Source organism: Trachurus trachurus, assembly GCF_905171665.1.
Source record: "Trachurus trachurus genome assembly, chromosome: 15".
NCBI classification, from domain to species: domain Eukaryota; kingdom Metazoa; phylum Chordata; class Actinopteri; order Carangiformes; family Carangidae; genus Trachurus; species Trachurus trachurus.
The window spans coordinates 15,224,149-15,244,408 of NC_139906.1; the positions used below are offsets into that span (position 1 = coordinate 15,224,149).

Sequence of the window (20,260 nt, forward strand, 5' to 3'; positions counted from 1 at the left end):
GTGTCTCAGTTGTATTATAGCCAGAACACTGTTACTTACTGGCTCAGTAATCAGAAGATCCCCACTGGCCTTCACATCTGCTCACTTACCAAATGTATGAATCCAGCAGCTGTCAGCCATGTACTGATAAAGATGGAACATAGGTTCACTAGCTTGATCGAATTGCTGGGTAGAAGAAGAGCAAACAGAAAACTCTCAAAGACATTCAGGCTACAATGTCAGAAAAAACAAGTTTTGGAAACTCTTGTCAAAGTTACAGCAGGATTGAACTTAAATACACTGTGGGGTATATTAATAAAATATATAGTGTTCTGATTACATATCCTGTGTCTGTGTAACTTATATCCCATCATAAAAAAGTCATTACATACAACTGTGATACTGAGTAAAATAAGATCTATATTAAGTTATTTCTGAGTGATTATATATAGAACTCAAACATATACAGAGTTTTAACACAGCCTCATTGTTAGGCATAGGTTTTTTTGGATGTGTTTCTTGTGAATGAGAAAAGCTTTATTCTTACCTTGTTTTCAAGATATTCAAAAACTGTAAGATTTCTGAGAACTGTATTAATCTTAGAGCTCTCAGGAATCTTAAACCTGTGAGAAAAGGAAGAGAGAGAGAGAGAGAGAGAGAGAGAGAGAGAGAGAGAGAGAGAGAGAGAGAAACAAATAATTACATACTGTACTACTGTACACGACTGATGGTAGTCTCATGACAGATTCAAATTCACATCTGCATGTATCCATAGGCGTTTTCTAAAACATCTTTCCAGCAACAGTGGAGACAGTTAAGAGCAGCAGCTGTGTGTAAACAACACATATGAGGAATTCAGTGAAACAGTACAGTTCAATTGTCTTCAAAACACAGCGCTCAAACACAGCAAAGCACCACACGATGCAAAATTTTGTTCGTAAGACACAAGAAGATGATACATTAAAAAAAAAACCTCAAGATGATGAGTTGGAATTATTTATGCATTCAAACAAGTTAGGAGGAACATCATGTGGCCTACTTTACATGAGCCTCAGTCTGAATCCAAGAGCAGCTCGCTTAGGGATTATAGAACAATGCGACACCTGCCTCCTTGTCTTTTTACATAACACCACTGATCCCGTTGGAATGTGTGTGTGCGTGCTTGTGTCTGTGCCTATGTGTTTTCAACTTCATGTCACAAAAGGTGATGTGAATCCCTACTGAGAAGGATCTCTGCAGATATAAAGTGAGTGGCCATATGCTTGTCACCACACATGAGTCAAGACCAACCAACTGTAAGTGTCAAATTGTTATTTTCAAGAGTTTGATTAACTAGGCCAAGCCTCCTTCTGAACAACTTCTGAGCACACCTCCAGATAATGCATGGCTGTATGCCGATACCTATGTTGATATGTTGATACTAATGCCCTTACCCCAGTTGCAGAGGATCTGTAAACAGGACCAGACTGAATGTTGAAGTCCTGTCTGCCTTTCCTTTTCCTCATTTCCATGATGGACTTGCCTCACCCTGTACCCATTTTGAAACAGATCGCCACAGGACTTCTTTCGCCTCCATGTCTCTCGGAGGGTCTCCAAATTAGCTTCACTGTGTGTGCGCCGGTACATGAGAAGCTTTGGAGGAATCATTGTTTTACACTGAATGCTGTTCCGAGATCCTTTATAGAAATTAAAAATATGTTATCCAATAGATTTATAAAGGGCTAGTAATCCAAAAGCACCTCCAGAACGGACGAGATAATTCCTAAAAGTGAAAAAGGAAGCAAGATTTCACTTTTGTGAAAAACGAAAACCGTCCTTGATACTATACCAAGAACTTCAAAAGTTCCTTGTACAGCAAACACCTCTGACTACGATTAAATCGACGGTCACTGCTGCAGACAGTCAAGCAAAAAGAGACAGGCAGAACTGGCAGATCTTGTCAGTGTTGCCAGGGATTGTGTCTCTGTGAGCAAAATGTCAGCTCTAATATAGGTGTTTTTTTTTCTTTTTTCATTTTTGTTACACTCTATTTAATCCCCACAACCCAAACAGATTTACCTTTCTCATGCCCCTTTCAGTGCTTTACTATTAACCCTTCGGAAGCTTTGTTCCCATCAACACAAAGCTGTGATAAACCTATTTTCTAAAAAATTGAACCCTGCCAAGGATTAGCAAAGATGAAAATAATGCAGAACAACAACAATAATCCTGACTTAAAATTGAGTGTCCTGTTTCCACAGGAAAATGTCAGTCAACTGACGGGGAAAGACTTCTGTCAGACTGCAAACAGGTATGGCCACATGTTTCCTCTGCAGCAAAATGTGGTACAGTATCTGGGGTTGACGGTCAGTTTCCAAGAGCTTTGGCCATTGTCGCCTTCGCAAGAGAGGTTAAAGGAATAGTTCACCAAAAAAGTTGAAAGTGCATCATTTAGGACATTTTTACAGCCTAACAGTCCTGTATTGACATATTTATTTATGAACGTCAGAGCATACAGGACTGTTTAGGCTGTAAAGATTTTCTAAATGACGTCGTTTCAAGTAAACTCTGGACTTCAGGACACTTTGATTGCAGCGGACAAGCAGTATGGAGGAATATTACAAGGTTTTTGTGTAGTTTTCTTTTTATATATATATTTTTTGGGGGGGGGCTTTTTTGCCTTTAATGTACAGGATAGTTGAGAGAGAGACATGAGATGGGAGGCAGAGAGAGGGGGAATGACATGCAGGATAGGGCTGCTCAGCGCGGAATTGAAACCGGGGTCGCCTGCAGTGAGGACTATAGCCTCAACACATGGGACGGGTGCTCTACCAACTGAGCTAAACACCGCCCCGTTTTTGTGTAGTTTTATGGACCTTTTTGTCTTGGGCGCTATCGACTCTCATATAAGGATTTCGTTGGACTACGAACCCCCCTCTCAGGTCTCCAGATGCACTTTGAGGAATAAAAAACTACTCCGCCCGGAGTATTCATCAGCATGAGGGTGAGTCAATAATGACTGAATTTCATTTTTTGGTGAACTATTCCTTTAAGATGTAGCAGTTTTAGTAAACCACCAGAACAGTTGCAGTGGCTGGATTGGAGCTAGCTGGTTAGAAATGTAGCATTGACATTACTTTCCAATGCTGGAGAAAACCACTTGGAGAGTAAAGGAATAAAGTTTCATTCTGAACTTGCAACACTTACATATAGCTTTCTTATATGGCAACTATGTATGTATAGAAAAGAAATACAATGATGAAACAAATTTTTACAAGTTTTCGAATTACTGTATATGACAAAATATATTTCTACTGTAATATTGCCACAAGTAATACAGGGGAAATGTGTACTTCCTTTAATTCTGGTTCTCATAATGTGTACTTGTTTCAGAAATAGACTGGTTTATGTTTTTAAATATTACTGAAAATAATTAACGACTAAAATTATAGAAATGTATGAATTAATATTTATTCATTATGTATTTGTATGTTTTGTGTGCATACATGCTCTTGTTGTGTATAGCCTACATTATTGTAACATTTTTATATTTATTAGGTGTAGGAAATATACACAGGTATGAGAAATGCTCAGAAATGTATAATTCTTTACTACTGAGATCTCAAGGAAATTTTAATTGAACGCAACTGGACTTGGTTATTTGTCTAGGAAGACGTTTCACCTCTAATCCAAGAGGCTTCATCAGTTCATATTCGCATCTGACCAGGCTGAGACTGGTCCGACCAATAACCAAGTCCAGTTGCGTTCGATTTAAATTTCCTTGAGAGATAACTATGACCTGGACAAATGAGAATATTCACAGGCTTTACTACTGAGAAGAATTTGTGTTTGTGCTAAGTGTGCATCTGTGTGTCGTGTGTGTACATTCAACACTCTGGGATCACATTTGGTGACTCACTTCCGATCTGGGGACAAAGGTCTGGTCTCACAACACTAAGCACTTATTTGCCTCCAGGGAATGCATGTGCAGTAAGTCAGTACAACGCTTGTCCTCACAAACACAGCAGTACAAATTATGTGTGTTTGCATGTGTGTGTGTGTGTGTGTGTGCATGGTGCGAAAACTCTCAATGGAATTCTGGTCCATCAAACACGTGTTCATATATGAGAAAGTCTCTTTTCTCAGACATGTTAAAGCCTCTTGCGCTCACACATACGCACATGCACACTCACAGATATACACATGTCAGCTGTCCAGATGCTCATTCAAAAAGGTTTTTCTGGTCTGTGCCCACTCTTACTTCATTGAGGCTTTGCGAGCCACAGCACGGCCTGTGTCACATGTTCTGGCAGAGCAGCCTACTGGGACCTTTTATCAATCAGCAGTCTGGGATAGTTCATCTGGGATAATACTGACAGTCAAGCCAGCCAGAATTAGATTATACGATGCTACACTTGCATCCACACACACACACACACACACACAAACCGTCAGGCACACACAAACTGTCACGCACACGTACACACACTGGACATTCATGCTACATAGAGGGCACATGTATGTACTTAATTCAGAGCACATTTTTTGATATGCTGGGAATTATAACTCAACTCACAGCTTGTACAATTATTCAAACATGCAATGCAACGCAACGCAACATGTGAGAGGCCTGGCCACAGCAAAGAGGCTTAAACTTCCCACAAATTAGTTTCCGTTCCCTGAATGTACATGGAGGCTTCCTGCCAATGGCTGAAAGGCTATATAAGGCGGGTGCACTCATGTCCATGTCAGGTACTGTAAGCCTCTTTCAGTAGGGAAACACAAGGGATCAACCACAGTCAATGGGATCAACAAACAGTATACTAAAGCACCACTAGGAGGCAGTAGCAGGTTAGAATCCAAGCAATGCCTGAGGGCTACTACTGCATTCTCAAAGCCAATGCAGCTCAACATTAAGGGTTGCTGCCATAAAATCATAAACATAACACACCAATCCAATACAACACAGCTTGTAAACATATATTTCTTTTATTTCAAACATTTTGCAATATATGTCCACTTTTATTATTCCCTGTGTTTTTCAAAGGCTGGGTAGGATAACATGAAGTTGGCAAGGTGCTGAGAGTTGGGGTTCAGCAGTCACAGCTACCAGCAATCAAACAGGCATATGCTAATCCCACACTGCCAGGACTCTCTTGGGAGCAATGCTCAGTTCAAGTGGTTAAAGGAGATTAATTCCTTTTTCCAAGGAAGAACTCTACATGCCCCCTTACATTAGCCGCACATCATTCTCCTCCTCTTAATCAATGTCCAATTTGCAGAGGCAGAGAGAACATAACTTGAAATACACACAGCTTGGACTTCCCAGTGAGCAGAGTGGGCGAATACCACATAGCACAGGGCAGAAACCTCTATTAGCACACCTCAACTGGATCTCCAATGGTCTTCTCATGCAGGACCACTGCTGAAGGAGTCAAATGAAAGGTAGTGTAATTATGATGTATTACACAGGCTGCGGTGTGTATTCCCCAGTACTGAATGGAAAGGAAAGATTAACTAATCCACTGGGAATGAGTAGCACTCACAATACACATTCTTAACAACCACCCTGGCTTCCTTTTAACAAAGCCTGTTGAGGAACAAATATACACTTAACTAAATGAATGTAGCACCAATTATGGATTAGTTTATCGATTATTAGGAAAACCATTATGACCCTGTCAAGCTTCCTAGAGGAAGAGCATGTAGGGGGGTTAACTGTCTTTATGGCAATGCTATTTATATATCAGTTAATGTCAGAGGATGGCATCTGAAAGCAGATCAGACATAAGACACTATATGTCACTGTCATTTCCTTTGACTGTTGCTCTAATAAATTGTGCTTATTTTCTTGTCAGAACATGGTACTGTATGTTCTAATTTCCATATTAATAAACGCTATAAACAGCTGATCGTGATTCCTGTCCAATCTCCTAGAGGCTGAGAATGAACAGACACTTTCAGCACCCCATTAGTATTCTGGGAGCTATCACCAGCCTGTTAGGGCACACTATATCCAACTGCAGATTCACACTGTTAATTTTATAACAGAGGATTTGCAACACTTTATGTAGCCTTTAACACATGGGAAAACACACCAACAAGTAAACACACCCTGCCATGCCAGCAGGAGATCTGTTACTATGATGTACTGTTCTTATCTTAGATCCAGCACTGCAGAAATAAAATGCTCTATGACGAAGATGCCATTTGATATGTCATCCTCACAAAAAATAGTCCTCAAGATTCATCCCTTTGCAGAATAATAGTAATAAAAATAAATGCAAATCAGGAGCACAGGAATCTAGGGCATCTCTCACAAGCAATAAATTTACACTCTACACAACGACACTGCAGCTGCACTGTATAGAAAACAGGTCTTTGCTCTCCACGTCAACCCCAGATGCAGGACATTTAATAATCGCAGGTAATTATTCACAGCAGATTGTCAGGCAGCAGCCAGACCCCTATTTCACAGTCTTTCATCATCCTCATCAAGGCCCTAACACTGACGGTTTTCTCAGGATAAGATGAGGACACCTTACATCATGAATACCAGAAGCCAGATTACTTGACTTGGCCATATCTAATTCATTACACAGCTTGCTTCCTGTGAAATTCATGGGCCACTGTGAGCTTCTTAAGAAACCTTCATCACCTCAGAGATCAGACTTTCACAGTTTCAAATTGCTTCACAGATTGAGTGATTCTGTGGGCATGTAGAAACAAGAACATACTCTGCAGGATAGAAGGAGAATCCCTGAATCAATGACAGAATAGTTTGGAACATTAATGCTATCCCTTATAATAATGTTCTCCCCAAAGTGAATGCTAAGATCTAGGAGCTTCACACCATCACTGCATCAACGCAACAATTTCAACAGGGCAATAAATGAGCAGTCTGGGTTGTGAACAAGCAAACTGTTGAGCTAAGATATTTTTATGAGCTGCTGGGCAGTTGAATTTCCCTTTGGGGATAAATAAAGATAAAGTTCTGTCTGTCTGTCTGTCTGTCTGTCTATCTATCCATCTATCTATCATTACATTTTCCAGAATCCAAGGTGATGTCTTAAGTCCTATTTTTGTAGATATAGAAAGGCAGCAATTCTTTATGTTCGAGAAGCTAAAACCAGTGAGTATTTGATTGAAGAAAAAAGGGAAACAAGTCATCCACTGTTAAAACAGGTCCTCGTAAGTTTTCCGCAGATCTGCCTATTTTACAGTAAACAATTGTTGCCCAGTTTGCTCAGAAATGAATTATTATTGCTGATAATTGTTATTATTATAATATATTATTATATACAGCAGATAATTTGACTGAAAAGCACAGGTGTTACTAATGGCATTCATGCTTCTCTTCCAGTAAACCATGAGAGTGTGACAGTGACCCAGCATGCACAATACTGGGAGGCTGAAACTGAAACAGCTAAATGGAATTCAGCCATCATGAAATCTATGACTGACACCTGTGATGTGAAAATAACATTACAGAGAAAAAAAGGCATATAGGATTGTTTATACTTTTAAAAGTAGAGGTGCTTTGCAACCAAAAACAGAACACAGCTACAAAGAAACTCTTTTACTGCAGTGTAATTTAGGCCGCAATACTCTGAATGCAATGAGAAAAGTAGGTCGTTATGTAATGCAGGTTAGGGTGTTTTCCAGTCTGCTCATGCAAGATTGTGTCTGACTGTGTGTGTGTGTGTGTATATAGTATATATACATATATGGGGATAGCACATGCTTTAGCATGTGCATTTTTCATGTGAGTGTGAATGAGCCCATTAGATGGCAGTTATGGACCGCTGTGAGGTATTCCAGGTGCAATGCCTCAACACAGCATTTACCAATGAGTCTGAAGCAACAACACACACCGACACACAAACACACACTCACAGGACCACAGCCCAATTCTGAGTCACTCTCACTCCCATTAGTCCATCCACTCTGCTGTGTCTGTGCTCCCTGAAACATCAGAGGAACTCAGCCCTGTCACTTTCAATGATGAGGAAAAGTTGACTGCAGCCCGGAGCAAGAGGGCCTCAGAGACACACTCCCAGTAATGGGGAGACAGAGGGGGGACCGGGAGTCAGAGGAAGAGATAGGGAGTGATAAAAGGAGGGGTGACGTGAACATAGAGGGCAAAAAGAGAAGAGAAAATGGGTGCTAGAGTTAAGGAAGATGGAAAATGGAGAAAGAAAGCAACAAGAGATGAGGTTGTATGGTGAGAATGAAAGAATGGGTATATGAAATGGAGGTTGTCAAGGCGACATAGAAAAAAAAAACATCAGAGAGAGGTATACAGACTTACCGAGCCAGCTTCTGTTTAAGTATACAGAGACAAACACGGGAGGAACAGTGAAGAAATCGACCACGGAGTTGACCTCCAGCCAGAACCACAGTTTATCATTGGCTGCTATAAACTGTCAAAAAAAAAAGGCAGATGGCATTCAAAATGACAATTATGGCGTCTTTCCCTGGCATTGCTGACATACTCTATAGAATGACAATAGCTTCACCCTATTTGCTGAGTCATGCGAATGGTTGGTGGTGTAAGCAGCTTATGAGTTTATTTATTCATTCATTGGGGATGTCAGGCTTGCGTTTGCACCACTGGAATGCTGCTCTGGCATGACAGCCATGCTAGCAACATTATTCCAACAGTGTCAGTTTAAACTAAAGTCATTCTGCGTGAGTATTTGTAGGTGACTTAGGTGGGTGCCGCCTTCAGTGAAAGGATAGCTGGTTGTCCAGTTAACCTGCTATGTCTCAAAGTGTTTTTTCAAATAAGTTTCAAATTTAAAATGTGAAGAAAACGTTATTTATTATTGATAAAGATTGTAATGTGTGTAAAATGAGGCCTGCCCACATTCCCAGCGTGCATATTGTTTGTGTACTTGTGCATTTAAGAACATGCCTGTAATTGGGCACATGTATGAATGAGTGATGCTGTATGCTTGTGTTTGTGTGTGTATGAGCTGGCGCGCTCATGCTCCATCTTACCCTCAGACCAAAGTATAGAAGGAAGAAGACGTTGAAGGCCATATCGATCTGTAACGTGAAATCTTTATAGAAGTTCTGACAGGATTCTATAGGACTGGAGAACAAAAACAGAGAGAGAGGATAACATCAATACAAGATTAAAACACTCATTAACTGACATGTGGTAGGAAGGTTAATTTTTATTTTTTGGTACTGTTTGTTAAATAATGGATTAAAAATGGGATTGTTATTAATAATACTAAATGAAGTGAATTGAAATTGAGTTTCACTGACACCCTGCAGTTCCTCGTTGGAACCCTAGGGGGTCACAGACCAAGATAAAAGTCCTCGCCATAGAGTCAGTCACATTCAGATGAAACAGCTGCATAATAAACTGGAATTGGTGGCTAAGAACAGCTGCTTTGATGTGACAGTACATTCAGCATACATAAATTATTCAGCATCTGTCAAACACAAATATTCCAACAGATATTCCCTGCTATGACAGAAACTCCGCTTGGAAAATTTTTAACAGTGCAGTGGCTGGCCGGGTGTCACTTTAAAAAAGAAGGAGAAGGAGAGAGAAAAAGCTGATGGCGATAAATGAGCCATAAATTGTCTGGTCTGTCATATAATCCATCTTCATGTTTACCTTGTGATGATTAACCATTAGAAAGTGGGTGCTCTCAACAAAAGCAATAAGAGCCTGTGTTCCCGTCCCATTCTTCACTGAGTCATGGGTCTATAGTGTTTTGCTTTCCAGTAATGAGGTAATCCCACTGTGAGAAAACACATGAATATGCATTATGGTATAGCGGGCTATAGGCGAGCTTTGGGAATGTATAGACTGCTAAGGGAACACACATGAGGCTATTATAAGAATAAACAGCTACAAGTCCCATACGTTCACCTTAAACATTAAAGTATGCATGGGGCCCATAGGGGCACAGCGTGAGATCCAGAATAGACTGATGAGACTCTCCAGATGTAACAAGGAGTGAATCTTAATCATCTTCCAGTTAAGATCAAACATTTTATCACACAATGATCCTTTATAATGGATAACTGAGTAAAAACATGCCAGGCAAAACACATTTCTCCATGAGGAGGATCTAACTTGTAATTCATGAGTGTGTGGTCTGTCTGGAGCATATCCCCAGGACTGATGTGATCTAAGCAGATGTAAAACCCTGGCTCAGGTCCAAGATGCTTCGAATCAGCAGTCTCATGTATGCAGCAACTGTTTTTTAAAAAAAAAATGGGATTTCAGTTGGTTGAGTGGTAATTTCTCATACAGGGCCCTCAGATTTTGGCACAGGTTAATTCACTCGTGACCCCTCGAAGCAGTTCACATTGATCTGGCCTAAATGCTCAATTGTTTACTCACCACCTGCAACTACAGTACACGTGATTGTGTTGGCATTCAACTGAGCAAATGTGCTAAAACAAACCTGCCATGAATCATACATACAGCTTGGGCATACACAACACTCCTTGGGTGATTAAATGTCCTTTTCTCTCAAAACAGCCTCCAGGCCTAACACCCATCTACATATACAGTACACACACACACACACACACACACACACACACACACACACTGCAGCTCATGTGCCCCCCACTCTCCAAAACTGATTTAAAGCTACAACCATAGCTGATCCTTACAGACCATTGTGCATGAGAATGCACACACTACGTACATGGGAATAGGAATACAAATACATAAAGGAGCACATATGAGTATGCACACACAGATGGTGCACAGAGAAGACACCATTTGGAGTGGTCACTGTGGCACTTCCCCTTGGGCCCAGCTCTGGCCTAATTCTGAATAACCGCTCAGCTACGGTCATGTGACCTAAAGCATTCTCAATAACAGAGAGAGCATGGCAGCACACAACATAGGCTCAGCGCTACATTCAATTTTGCAGCACTCAGAGCTGTAATTTAGTAATTTTTTTAATCATCGTTTTATAGTAAGGCTTATCATTAACTAAAATAGGAGGGAACGCGCATCATGCAGACCTACGTTTTCTCTGTTCAGCTCAAGAGCACAATAGCTCATCAGTACGAGAGCAGCTCCCATTGTCTACAAATGTGGAGATGTGCAGAAAAATGGCAACACAGAATAAAAAAAACATGATCTCTTTACTCTTTCTGGCAAGTCATTATGTTTGACTGCATCACTGACAGAAATAAACACTTAAAGGAGCTAATGGTTGATACAGCTCTTTTCCATATTAACATTAAAACAATATTTCAAAATAAAATATTATCTAATTGAATCTACAACTACATAAATAAAAAATAAAAAAACATATGGCAAAAATGGCTGTCCACTGTGAAAGATATCAGGTTCAAAATCAGTTCCCTGGGATGTAATCCAGTTTACACCCCTTTTTGGTTTTGGTTCACTTTCAACCTCAACCTCATTTCTAGCAACAGCAGGTGGCTTTTTTTCAGCTAAAAAAGCTTTAGAAATTGTAATGCATGCCCAATCTTACAGAGAGTTTGTGACTATACACGGAGAACACAGTGGAGACAAAACTGAGATATTTAGTGCCAGGAGATGGCAAGGAAAAAAGCAAAGTTTAAATTTAATTAAATTTTTTATACAGTTAGCCTTCATTCTGTATAATGCAATATATCGATGACGCAGTGAGTATTTATGTTGGGTGTAAATGTTAGGGTGTGGCTTATATGACTTTAACGACAACAACCACAGTTTGTCTCACTCATCACCTCACTGCTCAACTCTGGACAAAAACAGAACATTATAAGCTCCTATGTGTTGCAGGGATTCTGTATTGGATTTCACTACACTGTAAAGATGTTTCAATGTCACTTCACACTCCACAATCACAAGACATTCCTGGACACATGCGCCAGTGTCCTGCAGAAAATAGATCTGCCCACCACAGTTCTTATTACTCCTTTAAGCCCCAGCACAGCCTGGGGTTATGCCATCCTTCCTGAAGGGACGAGGGCAGGGGGGAGACAAAGGAGGAGAGAGGTGGGAAGACAGAAAGCCAGGGACAGAAGAGAGGTAGTGACTGTTGGAGGGAAAGGAAGAGGGAGAAGAAAAGATGACAAAAAGCAAAGGGGACAAAGCTCCCAGAGGTACTGGAGACAATTTGTCTCACTGTAAATAGCACACAACACTATAGTTTGAGGACATGTGGAAATTGCCTGGAGATTCCTGAGCTCCTGTGCTAAAGCTATAGCGTGTAACTTCTGACGACCCCTAGAGGAATTTTATGCAATTACAAGAACCCGCCAGCGCTTCCAGTCATGTCTGGCTAGGCTGTGGTCCTGATGAAGGTCAATACACCGAAACGTTGACTTAACAATAAAAGAGCTTCAAGTGAGTGTGGGAGCAAGTACTGATTTTTTATGTTGAACCTGACTGGGGATCTGTTCCCAGCACCACCCTAAGGAGAATGTGCATGCTGATTAAGCCTGGTTAGGCTGTGACCACACAAACATTACTGCAGGTGTTGTGCTTTAACATCTACAGAAAGAAATAAACTGCTGACACATGTTGCTACTTTACAGACATTGTACTGCAGGAACAACAGTTATATGGTATAACTCCACACCAGAAGATTGTTCATACTGTAGGCTACATAGCAGGCACTGGCAGCTAAAGAATAATCATATGCTGCAGCTGAATGTGACTGAGGTCGCTGCACCGCAGGCACCGGGCGGCGGTGGCGAATATTCCCGCAAATCTGCATCTTAGCTTTGGGTGTGGTCATCCGAAGGGTCGCCACTTCACAATCAGCTCTATGTGTGGGGAGTGAGTGGAAACTACCTCGACATCCTGGCACCATAATTATAGTGGTCACAGCCGAACCACCTCGCCTTAGTTTACTGGCTAGCAAAGTCTGTCGTTGCAGCGCTCGCAATGCTCTGGTTAGGCCAGGTTTCCATGAGAGCGTAAACACAGCAGTTTTCTTGTGCTACGCTGAGAAGCCCTCCACAGTCAAATGTGATCCATGTTGGGCACTTGTTTCTGCCTGTTGCTAGCAGACTCACTGCTCCTGTGCCCCCTTGTCTTGTGAGGTAAAAGGCTCACGACTAAATTATTGCCGCCACTGCTTGAGCATTGGGGCAGACGCACAATAATAATCTACCAGTTAATATTACTTTGCACCGTTTTCCACCTACATAGTTCCTCCTCAGCGGGGGCGGTGTCGGCATATCACGGTGGCTGTGGCCGCATCATCTCGCTCTTTTTTCGACCCTCTCTTCAGCTCCAAACTCACTCGTCTGCACCTCGATTACAGACCAAAGCGTGGTTTTCCACATTTAACTCAGGTAACTCAGGACAGAATAACAACAGTCTCAGTACTACATATCAGTGGGCGCTGTTGCCGGTGTGTTTTTAAAATTAGCGGGTTTGATTCTTGTGTCGGAAGTCACGCTCAAGTGCTAGTGGAAAAGCAAAAAGAAAAGAAAAGCCGGGCCAAGCCGCGCTAGTGGAAAAGGGCCATAAATAATAAACCTAAAGTGTCCCAGTCCGCTGGGAAAAAATGTTGACGATATTATTGTAGCCCATAAGTTTTTAATGTTGCAAAATCCTAGCGGAAACACTGTTATTTCCTGTTTTGCCGCATCATTTCCTGAATGTTTCCGGCTGACATGAAATTCAAAACAACAAATTCGACTGATCGACCTATGATGTCTTATCTCATCTACTAATGGCTTGGGTACAACGAACAAGAGAAAGTTACCCACTATAGCTTTAAACTCTAGACTTCTTCTGTCAACTCAGCAGCACACTAGTCCTTCTCTAACCCCAGCTTGTTAGGAGACCTAGCACTAACACACGTGTGCCCCTTGCTTACATGTAGACCCACACAGGAGAACAGTATCTGCCTTGGGGGAGGCTACAGAGCATGTAAGTCTATTTCAGGACATAAAATGCTTCCCCACGTTAACCTCCTCTGACCAGGAACTCTGCCTCTGGAAAACGCAACCAGAGAGGTAAAACTCATTTGTTCACAAGGGCATAGGAGGATGGTCGGTGATGACGTTCTAAAAATAGCCCCGAACACCTTTAGTCAGTCAGCAGAAGCCAGGCTTTCGTTAGCCTGCACATGACCTTGGCTGGCTGCTGTAGCAACAGAAAGGTTTGCCCTTCCTGAGCAAACAATAGCAACAACAACACAACATCAGAGCAAGACACCAAATCTGAGTCATTCTTCAGAGCCCAGGAATGTCTTAGTATCATAAGCATCTTGGAATGTATTTATGGATTCATAGTCTCATTGATCTGTTGATATTCATATAGCCCCATATCAATGTACAACCCAAACAGAAAAATGTGAACCCATTTAGAGCGCGATGTGAGCACAATGACTGAATGTCTGGTTAAGGTGCCGTATTTCTCCTGAGGCTAGTGCACGTACATGTGAGGGATGCAGCAGGGAGGAGACTGTGAAGCTGAAAGAAGGCCAGGTTAGTACTTAAATGACTGATTTGGGTCAAGGCACCATTACTAAAATAAGAAATACTTTAACACCTACAAGGGCAATGGACAAATAAAACCTCCCCATGGAGACTAAAAATAGACAGCTCTATTTTCTAATCTGAATGCAAATGACTTGACTTCCTCCACAAAGACACTATTTATTTTAGAGTCTGAAGGAGCAGTTTGAGACAGAAAATAGCACATCGCTTCAAGAAACCACAACCCGACAATGCAATATAACTCAAATGAGAGTGAGCACTCACAGAAATAAAGATGACAGAATTTTTTTTTAAAAAGAAAAAAAAAGTGACATGTTTACAAAGGAGAAATAACACTTACACTAATGTATGGTTAATTTATTCTGAAGCCAGTATTACAGAACAATAGCTCAAGTACATACGTCACATCACTCCTCGCTTGAACACAAACCAATTAAGAGATAAAAGCTGTGGTTATGTGCCATATGCAGAAAGAGGAAGTCCTTATCAGCACACCAATTAACACTGTCAAGTGAATGAAGTTGGCCAATCTGGTTTTATTTGTTTTAATTTCAGGGCACTTAACCAGCATTTTTAGAGATCCTCGTGTAAAATAAGTAGTAATAATCAGCACAAAAAAACAAATTTATAAATGTCCCTAATCATGTAATTATTCCAACCTCTCCTAATCCGCTCATAAGAAAAAGAAATGGATCCCTTAGGAAACATGAATTTTAGATACATTTCAAACATTAATTTATTCTGTGGAAAAATTCTTACTTTAATTTTAATTCTTATCTAAATGTAATGACTTCCTCTTCCAAGCCAGCCTCTGAGTTAATCACTATGAGATGGTTAAAGTTTAAGGAAATTATTTTAAACTGCACATGAATGTTAGGAAATTAATCAGTTTATGACAACAAGGTCGTTTCTGCACTAATGTGTGAGGATTCAAATGTGTATTTCCTCTTTTGATTCAATTCATTTCTTGGTTTTGTAAAAACTCCAGTGCTGTTTGATTTGTGGTACAAGGACATACAACTCATATAGACAAACTTAATACAATGATTGTGTGAATGTACAGAAGATGTCTGCACGATTTATCGGGGATTAATGAGCTAAACTACTATTGAATGTGCACAGTCCTGTATCTGATCATGGGAGCTGTTACACGACAATGCAATTTATGATCAATGTAATTGATTATGCAAAAATCAGATCAAAAGCTGGAAGGGTTATCATGAACCGACACTGTGGCTACACATTTGAAAAAGAATAACCATGAAGGAACTTTAATCATTTAAGTTTCATCTGGGCTAGTTAACTAGTTAACTGAATGTTTTGAATATGGCTCATGCTGCGTTCATGCGATGGTCTAAAAATAGCCCTTCCGCTTGGCACTGTGGGATACCAGGGAACTGCAACAGCAAATGGCCTTTATATCGCCATGGTGATTTGGATAAACAAAGAGGTCTGACCATTAGGCATGCACCGATACCAGCGACAAATATCATATTGCAGAGCAACTGGGGTAATTATCTCGTAATCATTTCTTACATTAGATTTCAATCAGTGTTTAAAGCACTGAATCTGCATTTGGAGATAGAGTGACAGCTAGAATGCCTCCACTCTAATACTAACAGCCTGACAGGTGATACCATCACACCAGTGTACAGCTTTGCCACATGTGGGCTACAAAGGAATCCTTTTTTTAGAGCATATATTGATAGTGAGTCACTTATTTGGAATGAGAAAATATCCCTAAAAAATATCAGGGGAAGTACTGAAATGGCATTTAGTCTCCAGTGGGAGGGATTTTAGAAAATTGCAGAAGATTTGATTCGGAAATGAATCATTTCTCACTGCCACAGTTTGTGGATTTAAATCTGAAGCCACTTGGGAATGGTGTCAACTGCAAATTAAGTCCTCTAGTGGTTACATGGTCCTCTCTGACTCCATCCTCAGCCAGGTACTGTCAACACCCCGAGGAGGAGAGCTCCTTATATAGGCTCCCCTTCATCGCCACAAAGTCTGCCAACCTTGTCTCACTGCTCAGCCATATTTCTCACCTTACCCCATTAATTAGTCATTAGGCACTGTTTCTTTTTTCGGGACTGACATTGATCGCACACTAATGATAGAGTTACAGGCCCAGGCTACTGCTTATGAGGCCTCTTAGACAGAAGAGAAATTTTGCTTGTATGTCCATATATCTGTGAGTGGGCTTCTGCCAGTTAACGTGACTATGCAAGTGTGTGCATGTAATTGTCTGTATGTGTGACAGGGACGGTTCGAGAAAGAGGAGCAAAATAGAAACAGAAGTAGAGCAGGAACAAGGGCATCCCTTTAAGAGCAGCCTGCAGAGACTTTGTCCTACATTCCTCTTTATTTGTTTCATGGGAGCACAGAGGAGGAAAAAGAAGGGATGAAGGATGAGCCAAGGTATTAAAGCAGATTCAAATGTGGGTGGGAGAGGACGCAGTATCCTCCCATTGAAAATATAACCAAAATAGCACCAGTTTGGCAAGTGAAGTCTGCTGCAGAGGAAGGTGGTGTTTTATTGTACATTATTATGTGTTGCACTGAACTGTGATAAACAACCACTTTGTGAAAACAAGCAGATGGGCAGTCATTCTCAGTGAAGCTACAGATTCATTCGCATTCATTCATTCAAAAAAAAGGAAAAAAAGACACAGCCCTCTTGACAACAACAGAGTTGCCAAGCCAATGACTATAGTACTTTCTGTGCTCAACTAGGAGGGCATCCAATTAAAAAAATTATTCTTTTCAAACTCTTTCTACCTGCTTCCACAAAAGGCTTTGGTGATCTGTGGCTCTTTGCTGCAGGATGTTGGCCAACAGGGCTCCTGCTAGGAAAGCCCCACTTGCAGAGAGCTAGAAAGAAAACAGCTCATGGGAGACTGGTGCCTGGCCACCAGAAAGGTATGTTTTCCTCAGCATTTTACCCACTGTGTGTATGCATGTGTGTGTATCCCTGCCCCAAGGGGCTACCCTGCTTCAGTGAAGTAGACACAAAAACCCATTGTGCAGATCCAGCCTCCCGAGGTCCAACCCAAATGCACTTATTCCACTACATGTCTCTTTTCGCTGTTACCACAGGAACTCGACCATAATCCTTCCCATTACTGTTGCCTTTTTCACAGACGATTTCAGGATGATGTTCACTTCATCCAATGGCCAAAACGGCACTTTTGAAGAGAAAGGGAGAAAGCAAACCTGTATAGTTCATGCGTCTGTAACCTCAGTATTTGGTGGAGTAATTACTACCATTAATAGGGTGACCTATATTTGTGCTCATCGATTTCCTCGGCCACCAACATTTAGTTGCAAGGAAGCTAGATGGACAGAAGGTCATTTGTAGAGCGTTTTTAGCATTTGAACATGGGGGTAGAATGTGAGTCAAATCATTTATTCATGACCTCGATCAGGAAAGCATGCACATGCAACTCCACAAAGCAATAGCATTTGTCAATATTGGTATCCTTGTGCATGCTCTTTGAGTGACTTCCAAGGACACAGTGAAAAGCTTTGTTGTGATGCTATAGCTCTGTTCACCTGAGACAGTTAGTGTGGATTTTTTTTTCAGTTTGGCAACTTCAGGAATCTTTTTGTTTATTAGATTTTACTGCAAATAGATTTTGACAAATACAAAATGAAGTCTTGCTCAGTGGAATATTAAGAAAGATGTCGTTGGGTCGACTGTGTAAAGTGTAATATTGAGTGTAGAACACAGCTCCAGCTGTTGTAGTGAAAGTATGACCATGACATAAGCCTGGCCCTGTTCAGGATGTCAAAGCCCCCAGAGTCAGCTGAGCCTGCCCTGGGTCGATCAGTAGTCCCCCTGAGAGGACGTGCACACTCAAGTGAAAAGCTTTAGCTAATCACAGTGATGAGGGTGGAGAGGGCCTTGGAGCTTAATAGGAGCACAGAGAGATCAGGGCAATGCTTCAGGGAAGCCAACTCACATAGAAATACACTCAAAGTGCAGCATAACGCACAAGAGATAAACAGGGACTCACAACAGCCAGACAAACCACAGTTCTGCAGCAAAACTGAATAAACCAAACTATTCTACCTTTTTCCAAGTGTGATCTTGTGGCAATGCAACTCCCTGCAAACCTCTTACCTTCAACCTTTCTTGTCTTGTGGACAGGAAACACGCTCATGTTTTAGGTTAGCCTTATGCTAAAGTCATAATCATTTGTTTGCTTTCTGTTTTTATGAGATTCAATAATTACTGATCATTACCACGGCCAATGATTGATTTAGGAAACTACTATATATCCCTAGCTGGTTAGCAAGTGAACACTAAATGGGATTATAATTCTCTCAACCCCCCTTTTTTTCTTTTTTCTTCTTTTTAGCTAATGTGCCAGAGGCAGAATGGAATACAAAGAGGGGGCGATTGAGGGATGTATGGAGAAATAGAGCTGTGGAGGAGGAAGTGAAGGTTTTTATCCTAAGGTACAACTGGGTGACTGGATTCACTCCAGGAATAATTTCCCTCTGCTACTAAGATAAGAAGACAGTACAAGCTGGATTGCATTTTGGAGTTACTTCTTTGTTTTGAGTTTGACATCTCTATTCTTGTTTTAGACTCTCAGTTCCCTCAGGGACATAATTTCAAAGTCCACAGATATTGTATTAAACTGAAAACAAACTACAGGAAGTAGTTGTTACTTAAAGATAACATGCTGCACAGCAGCCAACAGAGGAACGAACATGATGAAAAGGTACCACCATGATACGACGCCACAGTCAACAGATTATGGTTCCTTTGCAGTTGACTTTCCATAACCGCAGGCACTACAGTAAATATTTGAAGCTTTATTTTGATAAATCAATGGTCCATGAAATAAAGTGCAGTCGAGGCACACAGAGTTGGTGTGCAGGCCACAACAACACATTTTTGGTCTTTCTGTTGCCAGAGGCACATGTAACAACTTCTGCTACATAATTGGAAATGATAAATTGCCTCTTTTGCTTAAATTTAAATCAGCACACTCTGAACCATGGTACTCCAAAAATGTGGGGGGTGGGGGCTCTACTACAAAGGCTTTTGCTAATGGAAGTCAGGTGTGGAGAAATGCTGTGAACAAATATACAGGATGGAATAGCACCTTAAATTCAATTAGCCTTTAAAATAACCATTGTTTTGTTGATGAAAATAGGTACAAATACTACTACTGTACTATATGACACCATCAATCAAAATGAACAAGGCTGGGTAAATATTTTAGTTGCCCTGCAAGTGGCTGTTCATGCTCCAGTGTCAGGTCGGCCTGTTGATTATGTTAAAGTCCATTTCAGGACATGTCTTACAGATGCACTATGACCTTCCCATAGGTGACAGTGCAGTGTGCCCTTAAGGCAGAATGATTGATTGAGGTAATTACTTAAATTACCAAGTCATCATCTGATTATTAAGAGGTGATTATATTCTTTTAAAAGCTAATGAGCCCATAAATCTACCAGACAGAACCTTGAAAGACTTGGTGTGGATGGCATGAACTGCAGTATAGTTACTCAAGACATGCCAGACCTCCAATCTGTCTCTGGGTGACTGCCAGCCAGGGATACGCATAAACTAACAATACACATTCATTCGCTCACACGCTGAAGCTCCCCAACACGTACAGTATCTGCCTTTCTCTGTTACCATGGCAACTGACAGCCCTCCCATTGACAAATCCTCAGTTACAGATGTGTGTCTTGTGTGTGTGTGTGTGTGTGTGTGTGTGTGTGTGTGTGTGTGTGTGTGTGTGTGTGTGTGTGTGTGTGTGTGTGTGTGTGTGTGTGTGTGTGTGTGTGTGTGTGTGTGTGTGTGTGTGTGTAGCTATACGTG

At 41.1% G+C, this 20,260-nt stretch overlaps 1 protein-coding gene across 2 annotated transcripts in view; it reads right to left on the reverse strand.

Moving 5' to 3' along the window:
* kcnma1a (potassium large conductance calcium-activated channel, subfamily M, alpha member 1a) overlaps positions 1-20,260 on the reverse strand; it is a 133,686-nt gene that overhangs the window by 53,852 nt on the left and 59,574 nt on the right. For both annotated transcript variants that reach the window (XM_083988341.1, XM_083988342.1), the window contains exons 4-7: positions 8,962-9,055; positions 8,270-8,381; positions 527-602; positions 90-165 (exon numbers count right to left, since the gene is read on the reverse strand). In XM_083988341.1, the coding sequence (XP_083844467.1) occupies positions 90-165; positions 527-602; positions 8,270-8,381; positions 8,962-9,055 (358 nt within the window). The remainder of the gene's footprint in view (positions 1-89; positions 166-526; positions 603-8,269; positions 8,382-8,961; positions 9,056-20,260) is intronic.